The sequence below is a fragment of the Schistocerca serialis genome, chromosome 4 (assembly GCF_023864345.2).
Source record: "Schistocerca serialis cubense isolate TAMUIC-IGC-003099 chromosome 4, iqSchSeri2.2, whole genome shotgun sequence".
NCBI lineage: Eukaryota > Metazoa > Arthropoda > Insecta > Orthoptera > Acrididae > Schistocerca > Schistocerca serialis.
The window spans coordinates 562,533,706-562,559,040 of NC_064641.1; the positions used below are offsets into that span (position 1 = coordinate 562,533,706).

Here is a 25,335-nt window from a genome sequence, read left to right on the forward strand (position 1 = left end):
AATGCTCTTCCACACATGACACTTGTTTATGTAAATTGTGGGCATGATGTTGAGTTACTCCCATGGCCAACAAGATTACTAGGTGTATCCCCTATAGAACATGTACTGGACCAGCTTGAATATCAACTCCATCCCAGAGCCAGTATCTTGGACATCAGAAACCAGTTACAACAGTTGTTGGCCAGCCTGCCTCCTGAGAGAATACGATGGCTTTCTGATGCCCATCCCTAGCAAACCAGTGCATGAATCTAGGTCAGAGGAAGTGCAACATAGTAGTGATAAGTAGGCTCATACTGCCTAGTTCTTTATAAATTTGACTTGACTTTGTACTCACTGAAATAACATCACATGTCCTCTGAACCCGTGAAGTTTCATTTTTTTTCCTTCTCCCCTTATGAGTGCTTCATTTTTTCTGTAATATAGTGTAAAAAACCTATGCTCACTGACATCGTTGGCCACATCTTAAGTTATCGCTATCCATCACAAATAAATTTGACGCTAAAGACCATAGTCCATAGAGCTTGAACACTTTTAGGCAAGGGGAGCCTCACTGAAGAATTACAACACCTCTGAATAATGTCCTGAAGGAATGGGTACTCTGATCGTCATACTGGATGGGCATTGCAATCAAAAATCATGAACACCTGAGAAAGAGGTGGAGACATAAACAGAGGAAGAGAACCCAAGAATCTTTATCGACCTTATGCTGGCCCAATTTCCGGTAAGATTACTAGACTCCTACAGAAACATGGCATCAAGTGCATCTCACAACCATCAACTAAGACAAAACGTCCTCTTTGTAATGTTAAATATGATCTAGATCTCCAAAAGTTATAGGTATTGCTTGTCTTATGTGGGGCAGACTATCAGAAATGTCAAAGAGAGATGCAAGGAACTTCAGCAACACAACTGACTAAAACAGCCAAGAAAATCAGCTATCCCTGCACACTGCCTCAAATATAATAATGAAATAAAATATGATGAGACCAGTTTTATGGTCTGAATGCTAAATTTCTTGAATAGCACAGTGAAGGAGTGTATCAAAAGAAGGATGTCAGGAGACCTAATAAATAGGGCTAGAGGTTTCAATTTACACAAGGGCTTGGGGTATGGCACGCAATTTGTTAAGATCTCATTGGCTATCACAGCCACCAGAGCTGGGAAGCATTGACAGAATTTGGATGTCTTAGAATGTGATTGTGTGCTCTGAAGAACAAAAGAACATCAAATGGCGTAAGGGGTTCAGGAATTGAACTCAGCAGTCAATAATGGTGCAAGATCAACAATAGTTCAGTCTAATTGGGAATCCAGGCAGTGAGCACACATAACAGCAAATATCACAGTGCATGAAGAAGATGATAGGATTTATCATAGAAATATTGTGGTCGTGATAACCCACAAGAGAGTATTTTGGTTTACTACATGTTATAAGTTTGATTAAATTGGAAGACAATAAAATAAATACAATAAGACTAAGCAATTTATACGGTAGACAGTAGTTTTAGCAGATCATGAAAAAGTAACTGTTATCAGCATGTGATGCATTTGAAAACACGACAGACTCATTTTTACTAAACTGGAAGGTGATGCACAGTTGTCCATGTACCTCATAGTGAAACACAATGCCTTGGAAAAGGCTCTCCATCGCAGACCATATCAAAATCAACACATTGATGGGACAAAACAAGAGACAAAGTGATGTTGTGAATATTGTTCATGTTAATCAAAGTGTCATCTCCAGACCGTGGAAAACGTTCCAGAAAATGCATTCAGTAGCTGATTGACATTGTTAAGGCTGTCCATGCAAAACTACAGTAACTCAGGACTGGTATGTAATGATATCGGCATGGTGTCACTCTACAAAGAGAGCAAATACTCTGTGCCACAAACTTCGAGAAGCCACAGAGGTTACTGTGAGTACCCAAACTGTGTGCAACAGACTTCAGGGGTTTGTACAGCTGAAGACCTCTCAAGACCCCACCTCTCTGTCAACATCACAAGAGTGTTTGTGTAAGATGGGCTAGAGCACATGAACATTGGATACAAGACCATGGGACCAAATTGCTGTTCACAAACATAGCTTGAATAGGCTTGCATGCTGATGACAATGCTTTACACATGTGGAAGCTAAGGAGGGAATGCAATCATCCCTCAATGACTGTGGAACATCACCAAGAATCCAGTGGCTTAATCATATTCTGCGCACGTATCATATATGGCCACTGCACACCACTTGGTCCAATTGAAGGGAACATGACTGCTGCATTGTATGCAAACAACTTTCTCTGAGCCATAGGGAATGGTTTTGCAGAGACTGTAGTGGAGGGGTTCATTCTATAGAATAACACCTGACCTCATAGTGCAAGCACAATGTGTTGGTGTCTGATAGGACATGGGATCTGAAGAATTGATTGGTCAGCATGCTTAACAGGTATGAATTGTGCAGAAAAAGCATGGAGCTTTCTCAAAAGAGCAATTTCTAGTCATCAACATCCTGCATTAATGATTGAAGCTCTCAGGAATCCTCCATTGAGAAGTGGTATAATATTGCTCAAGAGGCCTGCAATGAGTTGCTAATGAGCAAGCCCCATTACCTTCAAGAGTGCCTGAGAGTTTGTGGAGGACCTAAACATTATTGAACAGTGCTTTGAACAAACTATTTTATGTTTTTTGATGTTGTGGGACATTGAAACGTTTTTATTTTTTCAAATAAAATGTTGTGGGACATTGAAATGTTTTTATTTTTTCAAATAATGTTGTTGATGTCGTAATTGGTTCATAGAGAACATATAGTGTAGTTTTCCTTTGTGTAATATTCTGTATTATCAAAAAATACAGTATAAGATGCCTATCTCATTTCAAGATATGAGAACCGCTTTTCTTAGTGGCAAATGTTGTCCTGACTTTCAGTATAGCAAGTAATGAATGTCAAATGATATCATTATTTCATAAGTACCTGAAAGAAAATTTGTACAATGTCTTAGAGACACTGTTGTTTCTGAAATAAAACTAGGAGTGAATGACAGAAACAGAAATTCTGACACCTTTATATAATGTGAAAAACAGTGTTACCTTGTTTTGGATCCACTGGTAATATGATTATTTATTCTTTAATGTATAGAGTCGCAGATGCATCCTAAATTTGAGCGGAAGATGGCGAAAGTGGGTGATACTGTAGAGCTGAAATGCCATCCACATTGGAAAAATGGTCTTAGTAGTGGATTCAAGAAGCACAAAGCTACGTGGATATTCCAGGTAAATGGGAAAAAGTTATGTTGACTATATAAAATAAAACTTTATTTCTTTAGATCTGCCAGTAACTGAAATCAATGCATGGAAAGAATTAAGCAACAACTCATACATCAAGTAGCAGATAGGCATGCAAAAAAGTAACTGAACATAGTACCTTGGCTTTTGACCATGTGTATTTGTCTGTGTGCACATACCGGGTGATCGAAAAGTCATTATAAATTTAAAAACTTAATAAACCACGGAATAATGTAGATAGAGAGGTACAAATTGACACACATGCTTGGAATGACATGGGGTTTTATTAGAACCAAAAAAATACAAAAGTTCAAAAATGTGTGACAGATGGCACTGGACAGCAAAATGTCAGTGACTGCGCATGACAATCGTGAATAAAAGGAGCTGTAATGAGAGAGAGAATCAGATGCACCAGCAGTCACAGCATGTTGACGTTACCTGAAAAGGCACTTTTAGTGAAGCTGTGTTATCAGAATGGGGAATGTGCTAGTTCAGCGTTACAATCCTATCGCCATAGGAAGGGGATTTGAATGGGTAAAGGTCCGTTGACAAAAGCAGCTGTGGCAAGAATGATTTCGAAGTTCAAACCCATGGGTTGTTTCGACGATAGATCCCATAGTGGCCGACCGAGCACAAGGCGTAATGCTGCTGAGACAGTTCAGGAAGAAATGGAGACTGTAGCGGGTTCGTCTATGCACGGGGAAGTCAGCGCTCGTGCAGTCACACATCGCACCGGCATTCCGTACACTACTATTTTGTTGGCACTTAGGCGTACCCTCTGATGCTATCCGTACAAAATCCATCGGCATCATGAACTGTTACCTGGTGATATAGTGAAGCGGAGGGCATTTGTGGTGGGGGCGTTGCAAAAGATGGCGGAAGATGACGACTGGTTGAGTAACGTGTTGTGGACCGATGACGCTCATTTCACACTCCGAGGGTCTGTCAACACCCACAACTGCAGAATTTGGGCTACCGAAAATCGTAGAACTGTCTTGGAAGCTCCATTGCATGACGAGAGAGTCACGGTATGGGTTGGATTTACCACATCTACTGTGATCGGGCCTTTTTTCTTCGAGGAAATGCTTGATTCTGGTTTTGTAACTGGTACCGTGATGGGTGAGAGGTACGCCGATATGTTACAGAAGCGCATCATTCCCAGCCTGGTTGTTAAACATCTGCTGGAATGTACGATGTTTATGCAGGATGGTGCTCTGCCCCATATTACTAGATGCTTGAAAGATCTCTTGCGCACGTCGTTTGGTGATGATCATGTGCTCTGCCGCCACTTTCGTCATGCTTGGCGTCCCAGGTCCCCAGACCTCAGTCCGTGCGATTATTGGCTTTGGGGTTACCTGAAGTCACAAGTGTATCGTGATTGACCAACATCTCTAGGGATGCTGGAAGACAACATCCGACACCAATGCCTCACCATAACTCTGGACATGCTTTACAGTGCTGTTTACAACATTATTCCTCAACTACAGCTATTGTTGAGGAATGGTGGTGGACATATTGAGCATTTCCTGTAAAGAACATCATCTTTGCTTTGTCTTACTTTGTTATGCTAATTATTGCTATTCTGATCAGATGAAGTGCCATCTGTTGGCCATTTCTTGAACTTTTGTATTTTTTTGGTTCTAATAAAACCCCATGTCACTCCAAGCATGTGTGTCAGTTTGTACCTCTCTATCTACATTATTCCGTGATTTATTCAGTTTTTAAATTTATACTGACTTTTTGATCAACCAGTACATCTGAAATGAATGTTAGTATCTTCTCTTGCAGATCTTCTCCTGCATTAATTACTTATGTGGATGTTTTATGTAATGGTTGGCTGAAACGTCCCTTATAGGCTCAGCTACCAAAATTATAATGGTTCTATGCTAGACTGTCTTACCATCATCTAAATAGGTAGGTGTTGTAGACAGCTTTCAAGCTGCATGAAGCATCATCCACAGCTATATAGACATAATGATAATAACTCCATATGGTTCAATGGCCTGGTGCAGATCTTTTGATTGGAAACTATTTAGTCAACTTGCATGTCCCTAATGTACCTCAGCAGTCCTATTGTCGAAAAGAGATATACCGTTAAACATTACTATTGTTACATGATTTTTTATAGTATGGCTTAGCAGTATTTTTAATTTATACACATTAGGATTGTACCACCTAGCTATTTTTTAATATTCTTTATACACTACTGGCCATTAAAATTGCTACATCATGAAGATGACGTGCTACAGACGTGAAATTTAACCGACAGGAAGAAGATGCTGTGATATGCAAATGATTAGCTTTTCAGAGCATTCACACAAGGTTGGCACTGGTGGCCACATCTACAACGTGCTGACATGAGGAAAGTTTCCAACCGATTTCTCATAGACAAACAGCAGTTAACCGGCATTGCCTGGTGAATCGTTGTTGTAATGCCTCGTGTAAGGAGGAGAAATGCATACCATCATGTTTCCAACTTTGATAAAGTTCGATTGTAGGCTATCACGATTGCAGTTTTTTCGTATCACAACAGTGCTGCTCGTGTTGGTCGAGATCCAATGACTGTTAGCAGAATATGGAATCGGTGGGTTCAGGAAGGTAATACGGAACACTGTGCTGGATCCCAATGGCCTCGTATCACTAGCAGTCGAGATGACAGGCATCTTATCCGCATGGCTGTAACAGATCGTGCAGCCACATCTCGATCCCTGAGTCAACAGATGAGGACATTTGCAAGACAACAACCATCTGCATGAACCATTTGACAACGTTTGCAGCAGCATGGACAATCAGCTCGGAGACCATGGCTGTGGTTACCCTTGACGCTGCATCACAGACAGGAGCACCTGCGATGGTGTACTCAATAACAAACCTGGGTGCACAAATTGCAAAACGTCATTTTTTCGGATGAATCCAGGTTCTGTTTACAGCATCATGATGGTCACATCCATGTTTGGCAACATTGCAGTGAACGCACATTGGAAGCATGTATTCGTCATCGCCATACTGGCGTATCACCCAGCGTGATGGTATGGGGTGCCATTGGTTACACGTCTCGGTCACCTCTTGTTCGCATTGACGGCACTTTGAATAGTGGACGTTACATTTCAGATGTGTTACGACCCGTGGCTCTACCCTTCATTCGAACCCTGCGAAACCCTACATTTCAGCAGGATAATGCACAATCACATGTTGCAGGTCCTGTACGGGCCTTTTTGGATACAGAAAATGTTTGACTGCTGCCCAGCACAACAAAAAGACTGTCGGAAAGTTAGCTTTTGCTCAACAAGAATTTCATAAAAAACTGACAACATGACCACACTCTCTGGCAGCTGGAGCCAGACTGCGAGCAGCAGTGCATTATGGAAGAGGCAACTGGGTGGGGGTAAGGAGGAGGCTGCGTTGGGGAGTTAGAATGATAGTAGGGTAGGGGTAGGGGATGGTGAGGTGCTGCTGGGAGCATGCAAGTACTAGGTGGAGAGTCTCCTGGAGACTAGGGCAGCTAGGTGCAGTTGGGAGATAACACCGAGGGTGGGCAAAAGAAGAAGGGTGTAGCAGAAAAGGAGAGAAGTAAAAGGACTTGATGCATTCATGGAATACAGGGCTGTGTAGTGCTGCAGTGGGAACAGGGAATGGGCTAGATGGGTAAGGACAATGACTAACTAAGTTTGAGGACGGGAGATTTACAGCAACATAGGATATATTGCAGGGAGAGTTACCACCTGCGCAATTCAGAAAAGCTGGTGTTGGTGGGAAGGATCCAGATGGCACAGGCTGTGAAGCAGTCATTGAAATGAGGAACGTTGTGTTTGGCGGTTTGCTTGGCAACAGGGTGATCCAGCTGTTTCTTCGCCACTGTTTCTTGGTGGCCATTCATGCAGACAGACAGCTTATTGGTTGTTATTCCCATGTAGAATGCAGCACAGGGTTGCAGCTTAGCTTGTAGATCACATGACTGGTTTTACAGGTAGCGCTGCCATTGATGGGATAGGTGATGTTTGTGACCGGACTAGAGAAAGTGGTGGTGGGAGAATGTATGGGGCAGGTCCTGCATCTATGTCTATTACAGGAATATAAGCCATGAGGCAAGGGGCTGGGATCAGATGTTGTGTAGCTATGGCTGAGGCTGTTATGTAGGTTTGATGGGCAGAAGAATGCCACTGTGGGAGGGGTGGGAAGGATAGTGGGTAGGACATTTCTCATTTCAGGGCATGACAAGACGTAGGAGAGACACTGACAGAGAATGTAAGTCAGTTACTACAGTCCTGGGTGGTACTGAGTCATAAGGGGAGTGCTCCTCCGTGGCTGGACAGAGAGTGTTTTGTGGAAGTTGGGTGACTGGAAAGATAAGGCATGGGAGATCTGTTTTTGTTCAAGGTTGGAGGGGATTACGATCTGTAAAAGCTTCAGTGAGACCGACTCTTGGCATATTTCAAGAGGGACCACTCGTCACTACAGATGTGATGGCCACAGGTGGCTAGGCAGTGTGGAAGAGATTCTTGATATGGAATGGTTGTCAGCTGTCGAAGTGGAGGTATTACTGGTGGTTGGTAGGTTTGATATGGGCAGAGGTATTAATATAGCCATCTTTAAGGTGGAAGTCAACATGAGTAAGGTTGCTTGATGGGTTGAGTAGGACATGTGTAACAAATGGGGGAAGAAGGTGTTGAGGTTGTGGAGGAATGCGGATAGAGTATCTTCACCCTTGATCAAGATCACGAAGACGTCATCAATGAATCTGGACCAGAAGATGGGTTTGGGATTCTGGGTTTTCAGGAAGGATTCCTCTAGATGGTCCATGAATAGATGAGCATAGGATGGTGCTACGCAGGTGCCCATAGCTGTACCCTAGGACAATGTTGGTGAGGGCTAAGGATTGGTGGAATCTGAACAGATGGAAGTCACTGTGGAAGGAAGGGTGCCAGCCAGAGATGGGTAAGGTCATTTGGGGGGATTCCATGAGCCAAGTAACAATGCAAGAACAGTATGTGGGACTGGATAATGGCTAGGGCTCTTAATATTCTATTCATCTCACATTTAAGTAATGAGATTAACAGATCAATCATGCACTCCTTGAAGTATTTTTTGGGTGAACAGTATACAGACATTTCAATCACTTTGCAAATAGGGACCTGGATAGAAGAAGCATCAGATTTCTTTCTACATTTAAATGTTTACTATCTGGCACTCTGGTTTTAAGGGACATTGTCCTTTAACTAATATAGCTACACTACCACCTTTCTTCATGTGAGACCTATAGCAACCAGTTTTGGGTGTATAGCCAGCCATCAGAGATATATAAGATGTAGTCCTCTTTCTTAAGCCAGTGTTCATTCGGACACAGTATTTCACATTGTATTTTGTCCAACAATATTACAATTCAGAGAGTTTTTCTTAGAGCCTGTAAGTGCAAAGAATGAAAAATTTCGGATAGATCAATTATGGTTTGATGAGATAGATCACAACTCACGACATAGAGGAGGCATCGAGTGACATACAGGCACAGTGAAAAAGAGTGCTAGATGTTATTCAACTATCAGTCTAAGCCCTTCATCAGATGTAGACAGCAAAACTCCCACACATTCACACAAACATGACTCACACACACGTGACCATTATCGTCTCTGGGTACTAAGGCATGACTGTGATTGTGTCTGAGATTTTTCCAGGGTGGGTAAGGAGGTGTGTGATAGTAGGGGGTGGGATAGCAAGGGTTCTGGCTGTGAGAATACTCAGTGATGTCTAGGGGCAGGATAGTGGGCTGCTAGGTGCAGCATCAGGAGGGTAGATGTGTGTGTGTGTGTGTGTGTGGGGGGGGGGGGGGGGGGGAAGGTTAGGAATCGTGAGAGAGCGCACTCAGCCTTAACACTTAATCTGACAAGTATTGGCAGTTTCATTATTAACAACAGTTTAATATTATTGTTCATTAATTTAATTCTTGCAGTTTATTTACTGTTTGACTAGGCACTTCATTTTCTACTATTTGTTTTGCAGGCTTTTAGATACAAACTATGGATTGCATGACTACTATTATTTATGAAAAGTTTAATTATTTTCTCATAATCTTTGTTCACTGCACCAATTTCTTGCTTCACCTGAGGCTGCTGCAATAAATCATAGTGATGTAGGGCTGTTTAGTGGAGCAACAGTATGGTGTGTCAAGTGCCTCAAACTAACATTTTGTTTTTGATAATATCATTTGAATGATCAACTGACATAATGTTGACATACAAAGTACTTACAAAATTCTATTTCCAAAATAGAAATTGCTATGTTGTTCTACATTCTTCTTTTATTTGTCATTAAAGTGTAATTGTCGAGTTTCAATGAAATGGTTAAAACATGTTGGAATGGAACAGTATGCACATTTGAAAAGGGCAACATATGGAAATGTTACATCAGTTTTGATGTATCTACACTGCAGAAGTCCAGTATAAAAAGCCACAGTCATCACATTATCAAAGGATGCAACATGAACATCAACTTTGTAACCAGACCTTTGCAAAGCATGGGTTAAAATAGATCTGTATGTCAATGCAGAAAAATGGTTACTGGTCACAGAGTGAAGCTGGATGATGAAATGCAGTCATGTAACATTACCTGTACTTTGTCAGTTTACAAGTACACAAAATCAACAAGATATCTGGAATAGAATTTGTACCATCTAAAAACAAATGTACTTCAAGAGATTGGCAGTATTTGATTGTCTTCAGTGGCGCTGTCTTTAACATGGTACCTTGTTGGGAAAAAGTCTTTGTTGTGATTACAGTTCTTCAATAAGATTGCAGTCTTTGTGTTCTGACCAAGAATGCAAAGTAATAGACATCTGTCACCAACATTTTCACCAACAACTGAATATAAAAAAGCTTTTTCATATGCTCTCTAGTAATTTTTCATTTTTACTCACTTCAATATGAACATTCTGTGGAGACACTGCTGCCAGTTTCACTGTAACCTGTGGAACAATGTCCCATATATTTCCTGCAAACAACTGTAAAGCTTAAATAAAAAATTGTCTTGATCACAAAGGTTTTTTGAACAAGATCACCAATTTTGGCTATGCAATACCCATCTTCATAAGCTGTATTTGGCTGCATTGCAACAAGTTATCATTATGAGAAATACACAAAACTGTATTTGGCTGCATTGCAACAAGTTACCATTATGAGAAATAACACAAGTTTATGATTTGTTGCAATGCAGCAGAATGAGAGATTCTGAAGATGGCTACTGCATAGCCAAAATCGGTAATCATGTTAAAAAAATTGTGATTAAGACAATTACATTAAAAATTATGTAATACATATGATTACCCATGAGATGATTATTTTATGTCAAATTTTACTAAGTGTAATGTTTGTTTGCTAATACACCATTCCTAGGCACAGTCACGTTTGTTTGCGGCCCTGCAAACAGATTGTACACTAGCAGCTGTTGGTTTTCCCTCGGTGTGACAGTGTTGATGAAGACCATAGTTCATAGAAAAATTGGCTCTGATCATTAGCACACACACCTTATGTTTTCATTTTTAATGCACATGTCCACATCTGCCACAAATGTTTCTGCTGCCTGTGTAATAATATGGTCTTTTTCAATGTCTTTGCAAGCCATGACCACAGTGATATGCCTGGATGAAATGTTCTAGTCTTCTTTGAATGCACAAAATCCAAAGAAGCTTTAAAACTGTCCAGAGAAACTGTGCTAACAAACTCCAGAATCCATACTGGAATATGTCAACACTGGATTATGGATGCATTGTGCTTAGGGACTCTTTTTAAAACTTTCATTTTCAGATTTTGTGTCCCTTGAAGTAATCTTGTCTTTTATGCATCTCACAATCTGAAATTACCTTGAATTGAGTTTTTGAAAGAATTCAGCTGTACTGATTTATTAGTTTCTTATAATAATTGTAACCATAGTTATAGTAACCCGCATAAATATTGTCCAATATTCTCATCAGTACTCCATACCACATTAGTTCACTTTATTTTTGGGGGTGAAGGTATATTTTCACCCTGACTTGTAGTTCCTTCAGTTGCTGGATATATTTCAGGTATGTTGAAACTCCCATACTCATGTGCTGGTTACTTTGTCAGACTCACTCAAGCAGCCCATCATTCACACTAATCACACCCAGTGAGTAAACTTGATGTACCTTGTCACACAGGAGCTCAAATACGTGCACAGGATTAGTTTGCTTTTGCCTACTTATGTCTGAAATTTTTATGTACACCTCTTTACCAAGGCTAGTATCTGCACACATATGACAGGTAAAACACTCATAATTAATAAAATATTTTGTGCTATTATGCCGTGGTCTAAGGGATTTAACTTCAAAACCCAACATTTTGTCCCCATCTGCGGACATTTTCAACAGGAACTTCCTGGCAGATTAAAACTGTGTTCCCGACCGAGACTCGAACTCGGGACCTTTGCCTTTCGCGGGCAAGTGCTCTACCAACTGAGCTACCGAAGCACGACTCACGCCCTGTACTCACAGCTTTACTTCTGCCAGTACCTCGTCTCCTACCTTCCAAACTTTACAGAAGCTCTCCTGCGAACCTAGCAGAACTAGCACTCCTGAAAGAAAGGATATTGCGGAGACATGGCTTAGCCACAGCCTGGGGGATGTTTCCAGAATGAGATTTTCACTCTGCAGCGGAGTGTGCGCTGATATGAAACTTCCTGGCAGATTAAAACTGTGTGCCTGACCGAGACTCGAACTTGGGACCTTTGCCTTTCGCGGGCAAGTGCTCTACCAACTGAGCTACCGAAGCACGACTCACGCCCGGTACTCACAGCTTTACTTCTGCCAGTACCTCGTCTCCTACCTTCCTTCCGGTCGGGCACACCGTTTTAATCTGCCAGGAAGTTTCATATCAGTGCACACTCCGCTGCAGAGTGAAAATCTCATTCTGGAAACCTGCCTGGGGGCAGGCTGTGGCTAAGCCATGTCTCCACAATATCCTCTCTTTCAGGAGTGCTAGTTCTGCTAGGTTCACAGGAGAGCTTCTGTAAAGTTTGGAAGGTAGGAGACGAGGTACTGTCAGAAGTAAAGCTGTGAGTACCGGGCATGAGTCGTGCTTCGGTAGCTCAATTGGTAGAGCACTTGCCCGCGAAAGGCAAAGGTCCCGAGTTCGAGTCTCGGTCGGGCACACAGTTTTAATCTGCCAGGAAGTTTCATATCAGCGCACACTCCGCTGCAGAGTGAAAATCTCATTCTGGAATTTTCAACAGGGATTGCAGCTTTATTGAATGTCCAATTCACACTCTGGCTTGCTACTGACTACAGCAAAATTCTGCTTCCTCAAGCTTCCACACAGTGGTGTGATGTCACGTTTAGAATATGCAAGTGCAACTGGCTGTTGTCAAAAGCCATTGTCCGCTGTTACTACAGAAGACTGGTACACATCTTCTTCAGTACCAGAATCCAAATTTCATTCAATTTCACGCCCTCCTCCTTCCTATTAAAATTCCTAGGGTATTCCACAATCTCTATGGCCACTCTGTATAGCCTTTCATGGTATCCGTTTGTGGCTGCCAGTACTTGAGTCCTATCAAAATGAATGTGGTGGTCTCCTGACTGTAAAGCATGTTCCACAACAGCTGATCTGTCAGTCTCCCCTCTTCTGAAAGTGCCTTATACTCTTCAAGTCATTTTTTGACAGTTGTTTTTGTAGTACCCACGTACACCTGCCCACAACTACACAGAATCCTATAAATTCCAGCTTTTTCCAACAGTTGGCGAGCATCCTTGACTGATTTTAAATGATCTTGTATCTTCCGTATGGGTTTGTAAATTACTGTGATGCTCCACTTTCTCAAGATTTTTCCTATGCAGTCAGTCACATCCTTAATGAATGGCAGGAAAACTTTTGATTTCGCTGGCACTTGAGCATCACTATGATTTCTATGCAGTGGTCTTAACGCTCTTTTCACCTCAGTGAACGAATAACCACTCTTGAGCACTGCAGTGGTGAGATGTTTTATTTCTGCATCAAGCAGCTCTTGTTCACAGATTTTCTTTGCTCTGTCCGCCAATGTTTTTGTAACACCTCACTTTTTTTGTGGGTGGTGGTTCGAATCCCAGTGTAGGCAATGGTCTGTGGGTGTGGGTTTTTGGTAAACTGTGTGGCACAAGCTACCATCTTTTTTCTTGAAAACCAGTACATCAAGACAATTTAATCTTTGGATTGATCCTGTTCAGATGTTTATGAAAACGATCCAGTTCCTCCCTGCCATGCCACCACAATGTATATGTCGTCTGCAGATAAGGATGAAACGTCGGCTTTTGAAATGAAATCCCTTAGACCACAGCACAATAGCCCGGAATATTTTATTAATGGTGACAATTCCGGCTGTGAAAGTTTACATTTTACAGGTAAAGCACTGTATTTTAAGTGTGTTTCTAGTTGGCTTTAACGATTTGAGATTGTGCATTTCCGTTTCTCATCCTTTTTGTGGACTATTCATTTTCCTATGCTTATAATGATGCATTAAGTTTTATAGTTCAGCCCAGAATCTATATCTACATCTACATCAATACTCCGCAAGCCACCTGATGGTGTATGGCGGAGAGTACCCTGAGTACCTCTATCGGTTCTCCCTTCTATTCCAGTCTCATATTGTTCGTGGAAAGAAAGATTGTTGGTATGCCTTTGTGTGGGCTCTAATCTCTCTGATTTTATCCTCATGGTCTCTTCGCAAGATATACTGCTTGACTCTTCGGTGAAGGTATGTTTTCGAAACTACAACAAAAGCCCTTACTGAGCTACTGAGTGTCTCTCTTGCAGAGTCTTCCACTGGAGTTTATCTATCATCTCTGTAACGCTTTCGCAATTACTAAATGATCTTGTCACAAAGCACACTGCTCTCTGTTGGATCTTCTCTATCTCTTCTATCAACCCAATCTGGTACAGATCCCACACCGGTGAGCAGTATTCAAGCAGTGGGCGAACAAGTGTACTGTAACCTACTTCCTTTGTGTTCGGACTGCATTTCCCTACGATTCTTCCAATGAATCTCAGTCTGGCATCTGCTTTACTGACGTTTTTTATATGGTCATTCCATTTTAAATCACTCCTAATGCCTACTCCCAGATAATTTATGGAATCAACTGCTTCTGGTTGCTGACCTGCTATATAGTAGCTAGCTGATGAAGGATCTTTCTTTCTGTGTATTCACAACACTTTACACTAGTCTACATTGAGATTCAATTGCCATTCCCTGCACCATGCATCAGTTCGTTGCAGATCCTCCTGCATTTCAGTACAATTTTCCATTGTTAAACCTCTTGGTATACTACAGCATCATCCACAAAAAGCCTCAGTGAACTTCCGATGTTATCCACAAGGGCATTTATATATATTGTGAATAGCAACAGTCCTATGACCCTCCCCTGTGGCACACCTGAAATCACTCTTACTTTGAAAGACTTCTCTCCATTGAGAATGACATGCTGTGTTCTGTTATCTAGGAACTCTTCAATCCAATCACACAATTGGTCTGATAGTCCATATGCTCTTACTTTGTTCATTGAATGACTGTGGGGAACTGCTGATTCCTACAGAGTAGATTTCTAGTCTCCAGAAAAGTCGTTATACACAAACATATTACATGTTCCAACATTCTACAACTTACCGACGTTAGAGATATAGGTCTATAGTTCTGCACACCTGTTCAACATCCGTTCTTGAAAACAGAGATGACCTGTGCCCTTTTCCAATCTTTTGGAACTTCTACGCTCTTCTAGAGACCTACAGTACACCGCAGCAAGAAGGGGGGCAAGTTCCTTCGCATACTCTGTGTAAAACCGAACTGGTATCCCATCAGGTCCAGGCCTTTCCCCTTTTGAGCGATTGTAATTGTTGTTCTACCCCTGTGTCATCTATTTCGATATCTACCATTTTGTCATCTGTTCGACAATCTAGAGAAGCAACTACAGTGCAGTGTTCCTCTGTGAAACAGTTTTGGAAAAAGAATAAGTAAATTGTGTTTTGTGTTTGTAGACTGCATTCATTTTCTAATTTAGATAATTTGGCATTAAGTATATCTTGTGGATTTCTTGGCTAAGTAATCCTAAATTTCTAAAAACAAAGATGATGTGACTTACCAAACAAAGGGTCTCTCCAAATATGTTCCTTCATTGTGATTGCACCTGTTGTATGGCTATCTGTACTGTAGAAGCATGCAAGGTGCTTCACCTCTTAAGTCCATGATTTCTATGTTTGTATGTGTATGGGAGGGAAGATGGTATTGTATGATAAAACAGACACCAACTAGAGAGTACTATGGTCTCTCCAAATATGTTCCTTCATTGTGATTGCACCTGTTGTATGGCTATCTGTACTGTAGAAGCATGCAAGGTGCTTCACCTCTTAAGTCCATGATTTCTATGTTTGTATGTGTATGGGAGGGAAGATGGTATTGTATGATAAAACAGACACCAACTAGAGAGTACTATGCAGCAGGATACCGTGTTTTGGAAGTATATACACTCTTGTGTGTATCCATCTGTTGTTATTAGCCAATCTGAAGTTTGTCATACCAACACAAAATGTTTGGTAGTGTTGCACAAAAACTAGTACATGACATGTTGATTTTCAGGATCCCATCTCTTTGATTAAATAGTTGTTGCCATTAATAGAGCAAGTGTTGGTAACAATAGGACGCTGTCTGTTAAGTTTTTGAGTGTTGGAACTCAAAGGGTTTAAAACTATTAGTTACGGAAAATGCTGTTGGAGCAAACTTGGGTTCTGACCAGGTTGTTATGGAAACTGGGAGCAGAGGGAGCTGGAAGGAAATATATCAAATAGTGTGGCATTATTTCAGAGAAATCATAGCTCTTAGAAAAGTTAGTTAACACATGGACTCTTTTGTCATTTTCTTTCCAAAGCTAGCTGAGGGTGCATATGGTGTCTGTCTGTGAACTAGACTGTTTAGGTAACTACAGGCCATGAAAGAAGAGATTAGACAGGTAGTTTATTCTTACAAGGACTCAGCATCTAAGCAGATACATTGCAACAAGTGGTAAGGGTGTGGGGGAGGAACATATCACAAGGAAAGCATGGTAATTGTCAAAGTCTATATGTGCTGTTTCTTGTTTTCCTTTAAATGTGCTACGGCTATGCAGTAGGACTCCACTGAGAAGTTTATAATGTGATACACAGTGATGAGCCATGGTATCAGTCTGACCCCTTTTTCTTGCCTGTGGCAATAGATGTGAAAGTGTGCTGTTTTATTTATTTATTGCGTGATGACAGAAGAAATACTAGATAACTATTACAACAAATAAATGCATTTCTACATAGATATGCTCAATCTCAAGTTCATAATTGGTTCTGCCACTTCATATCTCACATATTTCTTGACTATTTTTGAAAGAAGTGTGGCTACGTAAATGAACAAGTGTGTTATTACTATCATTATTTTCAAACTCTTTCTGATACCTCTCATTTAAAAAATGACAGTGTTCCATTAAAGAAAACCATACTTCCTTCAATTACTTTGTAGGTAAAAAGATCAAAAAACACTAACCTCACACTGACATACTTGCCCCTTTGTGTGGTACCATGTGTTGAAATTTTCTTTTGCCACCTCCACCTAGTTGAAGAAAGAAAATTAAGAATGTCCACATCATGTGGACACACTTTGTAGGGATATGAAATGGAATGATCACATAGTCTCAAGCTGGTATAATACTGGGAAAGTGCAATCAGTCTACAAAAGAGATTGCTTACAAATCACTCATGGGACCCATACCAAATAGGACTATCAGGGGATATTGAACATACGAAGAGGAGGACAGCATGAATGGTCACAGGTTTGTTTAATTTGTGGGAGAATGTCGCAGAGATACTGAAGGAACTGAACTACTCCTGATGACAGATGTAAACTATACTGAGAAATTCTATTAACAAAGTTTCAAGAACCAGCTTTAAATGATTACTGTAGGAGTACACTATGACCCCCTATCTATCGCTCGCATAGGGATCATGAGGATAAGATCAGCATAATTACTGCATGCACAGAGGCATTTAAACAAGCATTCTTCCCATGCTCCATATGTGAATGGAACAGGAAGAAACCCTGATGACTGGTATGAGACGAAACCTCTGCCATGCACCTTAGGGTGGTTTTTCAGAGTGTAGATATAGATGTGGATTTAGACATGTAGTACATTATGTGTACTGAAAGTAAAACTGTACCATGATATTTTCTTAAGGCACAACAAATATTAACTCTGTTTCTAAAGCACACATTCAGAATACTGTCTTGGACTGTGCATATTAAAAGTTTGTGAAACCTGGAATGGGATGGGTGTCTTCTGCATACCCTTAACTTCACTGAGAGTTGACAGTATTGAATAAACATCTTCTCAAAATCCAGGAGGATGTATCTGTTCTTTTCCATGTGTTCATGGTCCACGGTTAGCAGTTTTTTCCCCATGGGTAAACTTCACTGTTTCACAGTCTGTCACTTATAGACTAATGAGTGTTCATGTATGGCTCTAAGAGTTTCATTTAACCTGCGGGATTGTGATATCTTTCTTCATGTATTCTGTCACTCAAGCATTAATTTCTGACCTAAGGCGGACGTGGTAACTGTATGTTACCACATCTGATACACTGGTGCCTCAGTGGGAGTGAACATAAGATGTGGGATGCCAGCTCATGTTGTTATGGTCCAACTTGCCCAGTTTACAAGAAAGAAAAGAAGATCCTAGAGTACAAGTCACTGGATCATCTGTCTTATGCTTAGGCTCACCAAAAATATGACCTAGTCCAAACAGCAATGATTTTTTCTACTTCTGCCTCTGGTACATCATTTTCCTTTCCTACCTCTTCCTTACCCCAGCCCCATCCACCTCCCATCTCCCCATCTCCTGTGGTTCCTATGCCCTCCCCTCCATGTGCTGCTCCCGCTCCCTGGCCAAAGAAGTGCTGTTTCAACCCCCACCAAACTGAATCCTCTAATGAACCCTTCACTGAATGGGAATTCTTGCAGGCTCTTACCTCTTTACATGACACAGCTCAGGCCCGGATTCCATCCACAACCAGATGATCCAACACTTGAACGTTACTCACAGGCAGCATCTCCTCAGGGTCTTCAATCACATGTGGCTCACAGATGACTTCCACTCGCAATGGTGAGACAGCATAGTCATCCCTGTCCTTAATCCCGGAAAAAACCCAATATCTCTTGACAGCTACCACCTGTTTAGCCTTACCAGCATACTTTGTAAACCACTCAAGAGTATGGTTAGCTTATAATTATATTGGGTACTTGAATCTCAGGGGCCTTTTGTCCCCATATCAGCATGACTTCCAGGAAGGGTGATCTACAACTGACCATTTACTCAGATTGGAAACAGCAGTCCAACAGGTTTTTACTAACTGCCAGCACCTTTTTGTGGCCTTCTTTGACCTACATAAGGCATATGACATGGCTTGGTGCCATCACATTTTAGTTACACCCATGACTGGGCTTTCATGGCCCCCTTCCAATTTTTATCCATGAGTTTTTACCCCACCCACTCTTCCGGGCTCAAGTTGGCACCTCTCTCAGCATCCCTTGGATCCAGGAGAATGGTATCCCACAGGGTACTGTGTTAGTGTCACACTTTTCCTCATTACTGGCAACGGGCTTGTCACCTCTGTTGGGCCTCTGGTTACTACAGCATCGTATGTTGACAATATTTGCATCTGGTGCAGCTCTCACTCAGTAGCATCTGCTGAATGCCAAGTCCAAGGCATCATCTGATGGACTTCTGCATGGGTCCTCTTCCATGGTTTCCAGTTTTCTCCCTCCAGAATGTGGCTTATGCATTTTTGCCATCGATCTATTGTACACCCTGATCCAGAACTTTATTTAGGCAACCAGCGCCCAGATGTTGTAGCACAGTCCCATTTCTTGGACCTTATTTTTGATAAAAAGCTGATGTGGCTGTCTCATATTTGCTACCTGAAGACCACCTGCATATGGAAACTTAATGCTCTCTGTCTCATGGCCCACACATCTTAGGGTGCAGACTGTGCTACTCTTCTTCATCTTTACTGTGCGCTGTGTGCTGTCAGGTTTCCTCTCTCAAACTACTTCATCCTGTTCATCAATCTGACGTGTGTCTGGCTATCAGTGTCTTCTGCACTAGTCCTGTTGACAGCCTTCTCGCAGAAGCTGAGATTCCCCTTCAACAAATATGATGGAGCCAACTCTTGGTTTCTTATGCGATCAGCATTTAATGATTCCCTGACCATCCCACGTGACCTGTTTTCTTTGCAAACGAGGGATGCCTCCCTCCTGATACCCGACCTCAGAGTGGGATTGCCAGTTGGAGTGCATATTACTTCCCTTCCTTGTGATCTCCTCCACTCACTGGAAACCCACTTATTTCCTCCCACACCCCATCCTCCTTTGATGGTGCCTTGACCACAGATTAGGACTGACCTATTTCACAGTTCTAAGGTCTTTGTCACCCCTGTGATATTCTGGCATCTTGTACATTCCATTCTTGAAGAGTTCACTGATTGTTCTAAAACAATAGATAAGGTGGGACACACTTTTACATCTCCTACTCACATGGAACACCATTTACTGCTGGGATCATGTAGTGTTTTCATAACAGAGCTGCTAGCCATTAACAGGGCACTGCATTTTTTTACTCAGGCCTCCCTCCACAGTGTTTCAATATGTACCGACTCAGTGAGCAGCTTGCAGGCTGTAGACCCATGCTACTCTCTCAACCCTTGGCCATGCCGCCTGCTCTGTTGCCTTCCTCTAGGTCCCAAGTCATGTGGGCATCCCAGGGAATGAACTGTCAGACTGACGGCATCTCTTGTATTGGTAGACTGTCCTCTTCTTTTGGCCATTCAAACTAAGTGTAGCCTTCCAGATTCCTTGTCTTTAATATTAGCAGATGATTAATGGATGGTTGAACTGGTCCTCAGTTTCCTACATGAAAGTAGTTTTTTATTTTCAGTTATAAGATTTTGCTTTACTTCTGGAGCAGGGGCAGGGTGGTTGTGGTTGGGGCATCGCTTCACATTTTCTATGTCTGGAACCCATGACTACTCTTTTATCCCTCTGTTTTTCAGTTTATAGATTTTGGCTACTCTTTATATGCCTTCTACTGAGTGTGTTTTAACTTCCTCCTTTTATAGTTTGACCCCTCTGACAGGATCTGCCCACTTTTAGTGGACCCTCTACCTTAATGCAAGTAACTTTTGAATTCTGCGACTGATGACGTCATGTTCAGCCCTTGACAACCCCCCTGCCCTCCCTCAATCATTCAAGGACATTACTTCCATTAGCCATGTGTGCGGCAATCTTGCAACTCTTTCTAACTAATTGTTTATCAATGTGTGTGTGTCAACGACACCTTCCTTCAATTGCAAGTGGATACAAGTGTGGCAAAAACACTTCTGAACTCTTAACACTTATGTGCACCTCAGTTTGCCTTGACTGTCTGCTGCTTCATGCTATTTTGTCAGTTATAACTGGCAACAAATTCCTATTATTGGACAGTTTATGGCAGACATGACATAAAAGGTGGTGGTGCACCTATTGATGGTCCTTTTGGTGGATGGTGCCTGTTTGGAAAATTTGTCTGCTTTCACAGCATTTGGATTCATGTTCACTGATTTGATAATTTAATGGCTGACTTCATACTTTATCGAGAACTGGATGACCTCTGCAGGGGATGTTCTGTGCTTTTTGCACAGTGGCTAGACAGGGCCACAGATTACACAGACTGTATCACCCTCAAACTCACGGTGTGATCTTGTTTCTTTTGAGTTGGGCCTGTGCTGCTGGCATTTATTGATTAAGTGAAAGAAGAACAATATAGGATGATAGCATTAGTTGTCATCTAATCCTTATCATCCAGTCAATGACCTGTGGTTGCTTCTGTTTCAGACATTGCAGGGTGGTGGTCTCAAGTGTAATTTGGGTAAGTTGTATTTCTTTCAGCCTTCTGTTGAATACCTGTGGCATGTCATTTCCCATCAAGGGGTACAGCTGAGCAATGGTCATACTGCGGCTATTGAGGTACTCTCTTGTCCTGTTAATGTGAAGGAGCTCTAGACTTCTTAGGCAAAGTTATGTATTATCATAAGTTCCTCCTGCATGCAGCTACAGTAGCACATCCTCTCAACCAATGCACAAGAAAGGCACATTGTTTTTCTAGATGCCTGACTGTCAAAAAGTGTTCTGAAAATTGGAAGATGATCTGAATTCCACCATGTTCCTGACTAGATATAAACCTGGTTACCAGCTTGTAATGGCTCTGGATGCATCTCAGTATGGCATGGTGGCATGGAGGGTCCATGCTGTCTCAGTGTAACACAGATGGTTCAGAGCAGCCCATTGCTTTTCCTCAAAAATGCTTAATGTAGCACAAAAGAGTTGTTCTCAAATACAGGAGGAGACCTTCGCTTTTATTTATTCTCTCAGGAAGCTTCACATGTTTCTATATAGTGTCAAGTTTCACATACTTACTGATCACACACTATTAGTTTCTCTCTGTAGTACCATGGCACAACTGTCACATAAGACGGGCCCTGTTTGTCAGTCGTTGTCATTCCAAGATTCACTTCTGCCACACGGCTTGGCCCTCTAATGCCAACATATTCTGATTAGACCTGACCCTGGCTTCCATCAGGATGAAGGACTTTGTTTCTAGCTTGATGAGGAAGCTAGAAAGACATTGGATTTGTTCCCCATTATGAGTCCTGCAGTGCCCGTGCTGTCAATTCCAGTCCTGGTTTCCTTCAGTATATTCAGTAGCGTTGGCCAGATCAGCTTTCAGCTAGAGCTTTGTGTCCCAGCCACAATTACTTTGTATTGTGCCGTAGGTTAACTCTTGTTGGTGACATCATTTTGCTGTCTACTGAATGCACTGTGGAAACAGTGGTCATTCCAGCATCTATCCAGTGAGACACTCTTCGCCTCCTGCAATGCGGCAGTTGGGTGGGTATTCAGAATGAAGATGCTGGCTCACCAACTTGTTTACTGCCCCAAGATTGATTGTGAGAATCAACATTTAATTGTTCTGGTTCTAAGTGTACAGGAAACCAGGCCACTCCACAGCAATATTACTCTCTATGTCCAGAGCATTCACAGCCATGAGAGCATGTCTACTCAGATTTTGTGGGCCCTTCTTGGACACTTATTGGTTGGTAGTCATAGAAGCCTATTGTCAGTTTCCATACATCGCAAACTGCTGCCCTATGACAGCAGAATATGATGTGGGTCCTCCCCTGTATTTTTGCCATTAAGGCTTCTCTACATCCCGGAGATGGACAACAACACATTGTTTATCTCATAGACTTTTCAAGATTTTTGTGCATAACATGGTATCCATTATGTCAGGGTGCTCTCCTTTCACCCTCAGTCAAACGGGCAGGCAATACACCTCATAAGGACTTTCAAGATGCAAATAAGTAAGTATATCAGCACCGCTCCAGAGGAAGAACAACTCCAACACATTCTCAGCTCTTACAAGGCCACAGCAGTCAATGAGAGGCATAACTGCTGCACAGGCACCAGACACATACAGTCTTGAACCTCCTGGTTCCTGCCCTGCACCTTCCTTGGGCTTCTCTGTCACTGAGATGCACGCCAGGTACCCCCATCTGGATTTTAACTTTTAGTCACAGTGAGTGCTGCACCAGGCAGTCATTCACAGCCAGTACGGTTAGACAATCCTCACACTGCAGGTGAAGAATGGCTGGCGACTCAGTACTGAAACCAAGTCCACCCAAGGGTGAGAAACCAGCCTCTGCAATCCCTGCACTAAACTCCCAGGCCTTCCTCCCTCCAGCGGTCCAGGTCCAGCCCTTGTCTCCATTCTTGGAGACCTCTTCTCTGTTTGTCTCTACCTCCTCCACCAGGCACAATCTTGCCTACTTCACCTCTTCCAACATTTTTTCGAGCCCTCTGCACCAGCATCGTGGGCTGGGCGTAGACGAGCTTCAGCAACAACCAGTGGCATTGAATGGTCCACAGGTGCTGTACCAACCAGCACCATGGTGGCAGTGAATATAACAAGATACAAGGTGCTGCCTATCATGTTATGATTCAACCTGCCCATGCCAGCACTTGGTGGCATGAGCCCAGCCTTCAGGCAGCAATAAAATAGCAACAGCAGCATCACATCTAGCTCTGCACACGCAGCCAAGAGACTGCACCACTTCACGACTCAGACTATCAATGTATCTATTATAATTACAAAGCAGAGGGTTCTCTTCTTCATTCTGTTATGGTTTATCTGTGTGCTAACTTGGCTCTACTTTTGTCATATTTGTTAATTGTTTGGCATCAGCATAGCTATGTACATTGATTTCATATTGAAAATATAAACTATGAACTGGTTATTCTAGACATACTTATTTGTGTTTATTACTACAGCAGGCACTTTGCAGATCCATATAAACTGTGCCACTCTCCTCTCTACAGTACACGTCAACAAATGTGCAGCTAAGAGCATCATCAAACTAATCAAACATTTGGAGATTAATCTTGGCCTCAGTGCAAAGAACCCTGTAAATTATGAGAATGTTGCAATCCTGAGACCTAATGAATGTTGCTAGCTAGACTTTTTTACTGCTTCTGCAAATCTTCAGAAAGAACTTGGGAATGTTTTGGATACCATGTAGTGGACACTGTTGCTGCTGATATGAGTAGTGATCCACAGCTCACTCCACCCTATGTTCTCGATTACTCTTAAGAAGTGATCACTCACCCAAAAAATTACTCCTTCTAGAATACATACTGAGAACACACTGAATAACCTTTACTATCACAATATTATTTTCCTAAGAAGTTCAATCATCCACTGATCAATTGAGCTATAGTATTTATAAATAACAGTTAACTTCTTTGTCTTCTTTAGCTGCCTGATTCTCAATGATGACAGAGTTACAGTTTGAATAAGAAAGCAACATGTCTCACTGGCATAAATTTATTTTAAATATGGACCTATCTGACTGTCTTGTAAAGGTAGCAATTGTTTCTGAAGAAGAACCTCGTGAAATTAAGTTCCATAACGCATTTTCAACAAACTGATGCTTACCTGGCTCTCTGACACTGACAAAGTATGTAGGAGTGAATTCTCATTGCAACATGACACATAACTTTTGACAAAACTAAAACAATGACAATAGCTCCTTCCCATGTCTAAGATTTAAATGACAGGGATCTATCTTTATTTAGTTCTGTTAAAAGAAGACAGTCCTTACCTTTATGTATCATAATTCCAAGTACCGTACATCTGATGAGGCACATTTAAAGTAGAAAAACTATTTAGCTTTATACAGTTGTCAGTAATATGTTAAGAGGGCTTTCTGTGACTATCTGCTGAAGATGTTCAGGAACCTTGAGGATTAACTTTCGCTTTTCATTTGTGTCTGCTCCAGCAATATCCATTTTGGGTCTGACTAAATACACGATACTCTTTTGCCTCAAAGAGATTTCTTCTTATTTTGAATGGGCCAGCTAAGGTCCACAATATTCAACTTTTCAGCCTGGAGGGGGACTTGATGTTTCCCCAATAAACCCTCATTCTCTGGCTGTTTTTCTCCCTTCTCTCCTTTGTCCAAAGGCCACCAGTCTGTTTATGGGGTGATCTGTCCTGAAACCTTATTTCTTTTAGTATCCTCCTGAGAAGTGCTTGGTTTCTAATGTCACTTTCAGTTATTTTCAGTTCCTGGATGTCTTTGTTGACTTCTATCATTCGTGGTGTCAGGGTCTTCCTGCTCTTCCTGTAGTTGAGAAGTCGGTTGGTTAGTCTTGTTTGGTCCATCCTTGTGATATGTCCATAGAAAGTGAGACGTCTCTTCCTGGCTACATCTGTGATTTTCCCAGTATGATTGTGCAGTGCCTGGTTTGATTGTCTTCTGTACTCACCATCTGTTTTGACCGGTCCCAGAATTTTTCTCAACATATTCCTCTCCTGAATCTCTAGTTTATCTGTCAAGCCTTTCCTGTTCAGATTCAAGCATTCTGCGACATATAAGACTTCAGGGAAGATAACTGTTTGGTAGTGTTTTAGTTTGGAATTGCGAGATAGGC

At 41.8% G+C, this 25,335-nt stretch overlaps 1 protein-coding gene and 1 non-coding gene across 5 annotated transcripts in view; one reads left to right on the forward strand and one right to left on the reverse strand.

Annotated features, from left to right (window-relative positions):
* The window catches only part of LOC126475302 (uncharacterized), a 131,450-nt gene that overhangs the window by 70,047 nt on the left and 36,068 nt on the right, over positions 1-25,335 (forward strand). For all 4 annotated transcript variants that reach the window (XM_050103066.1, XM_050103068.1, XM_050103069.1 and 1 more), the window contains exon 2: positions 3,122-3,255. In XM_050103066.1, the coding sequence (XP_049959023.1) occupies positions 3,122-3,255 (134 nt within the window). The remainder of the gene's footprint in view (positions 1-3,121; positions 3,256-25,335) is intronic.
* Trnas-cga (transfer RNA serine (anticodon CGA)) lies at positions 11,669-11,743 on the reverse strand. Its single transcript has one exon. It is a non-coding gene; the product is annotated as a tRNA-Ser (tRNA).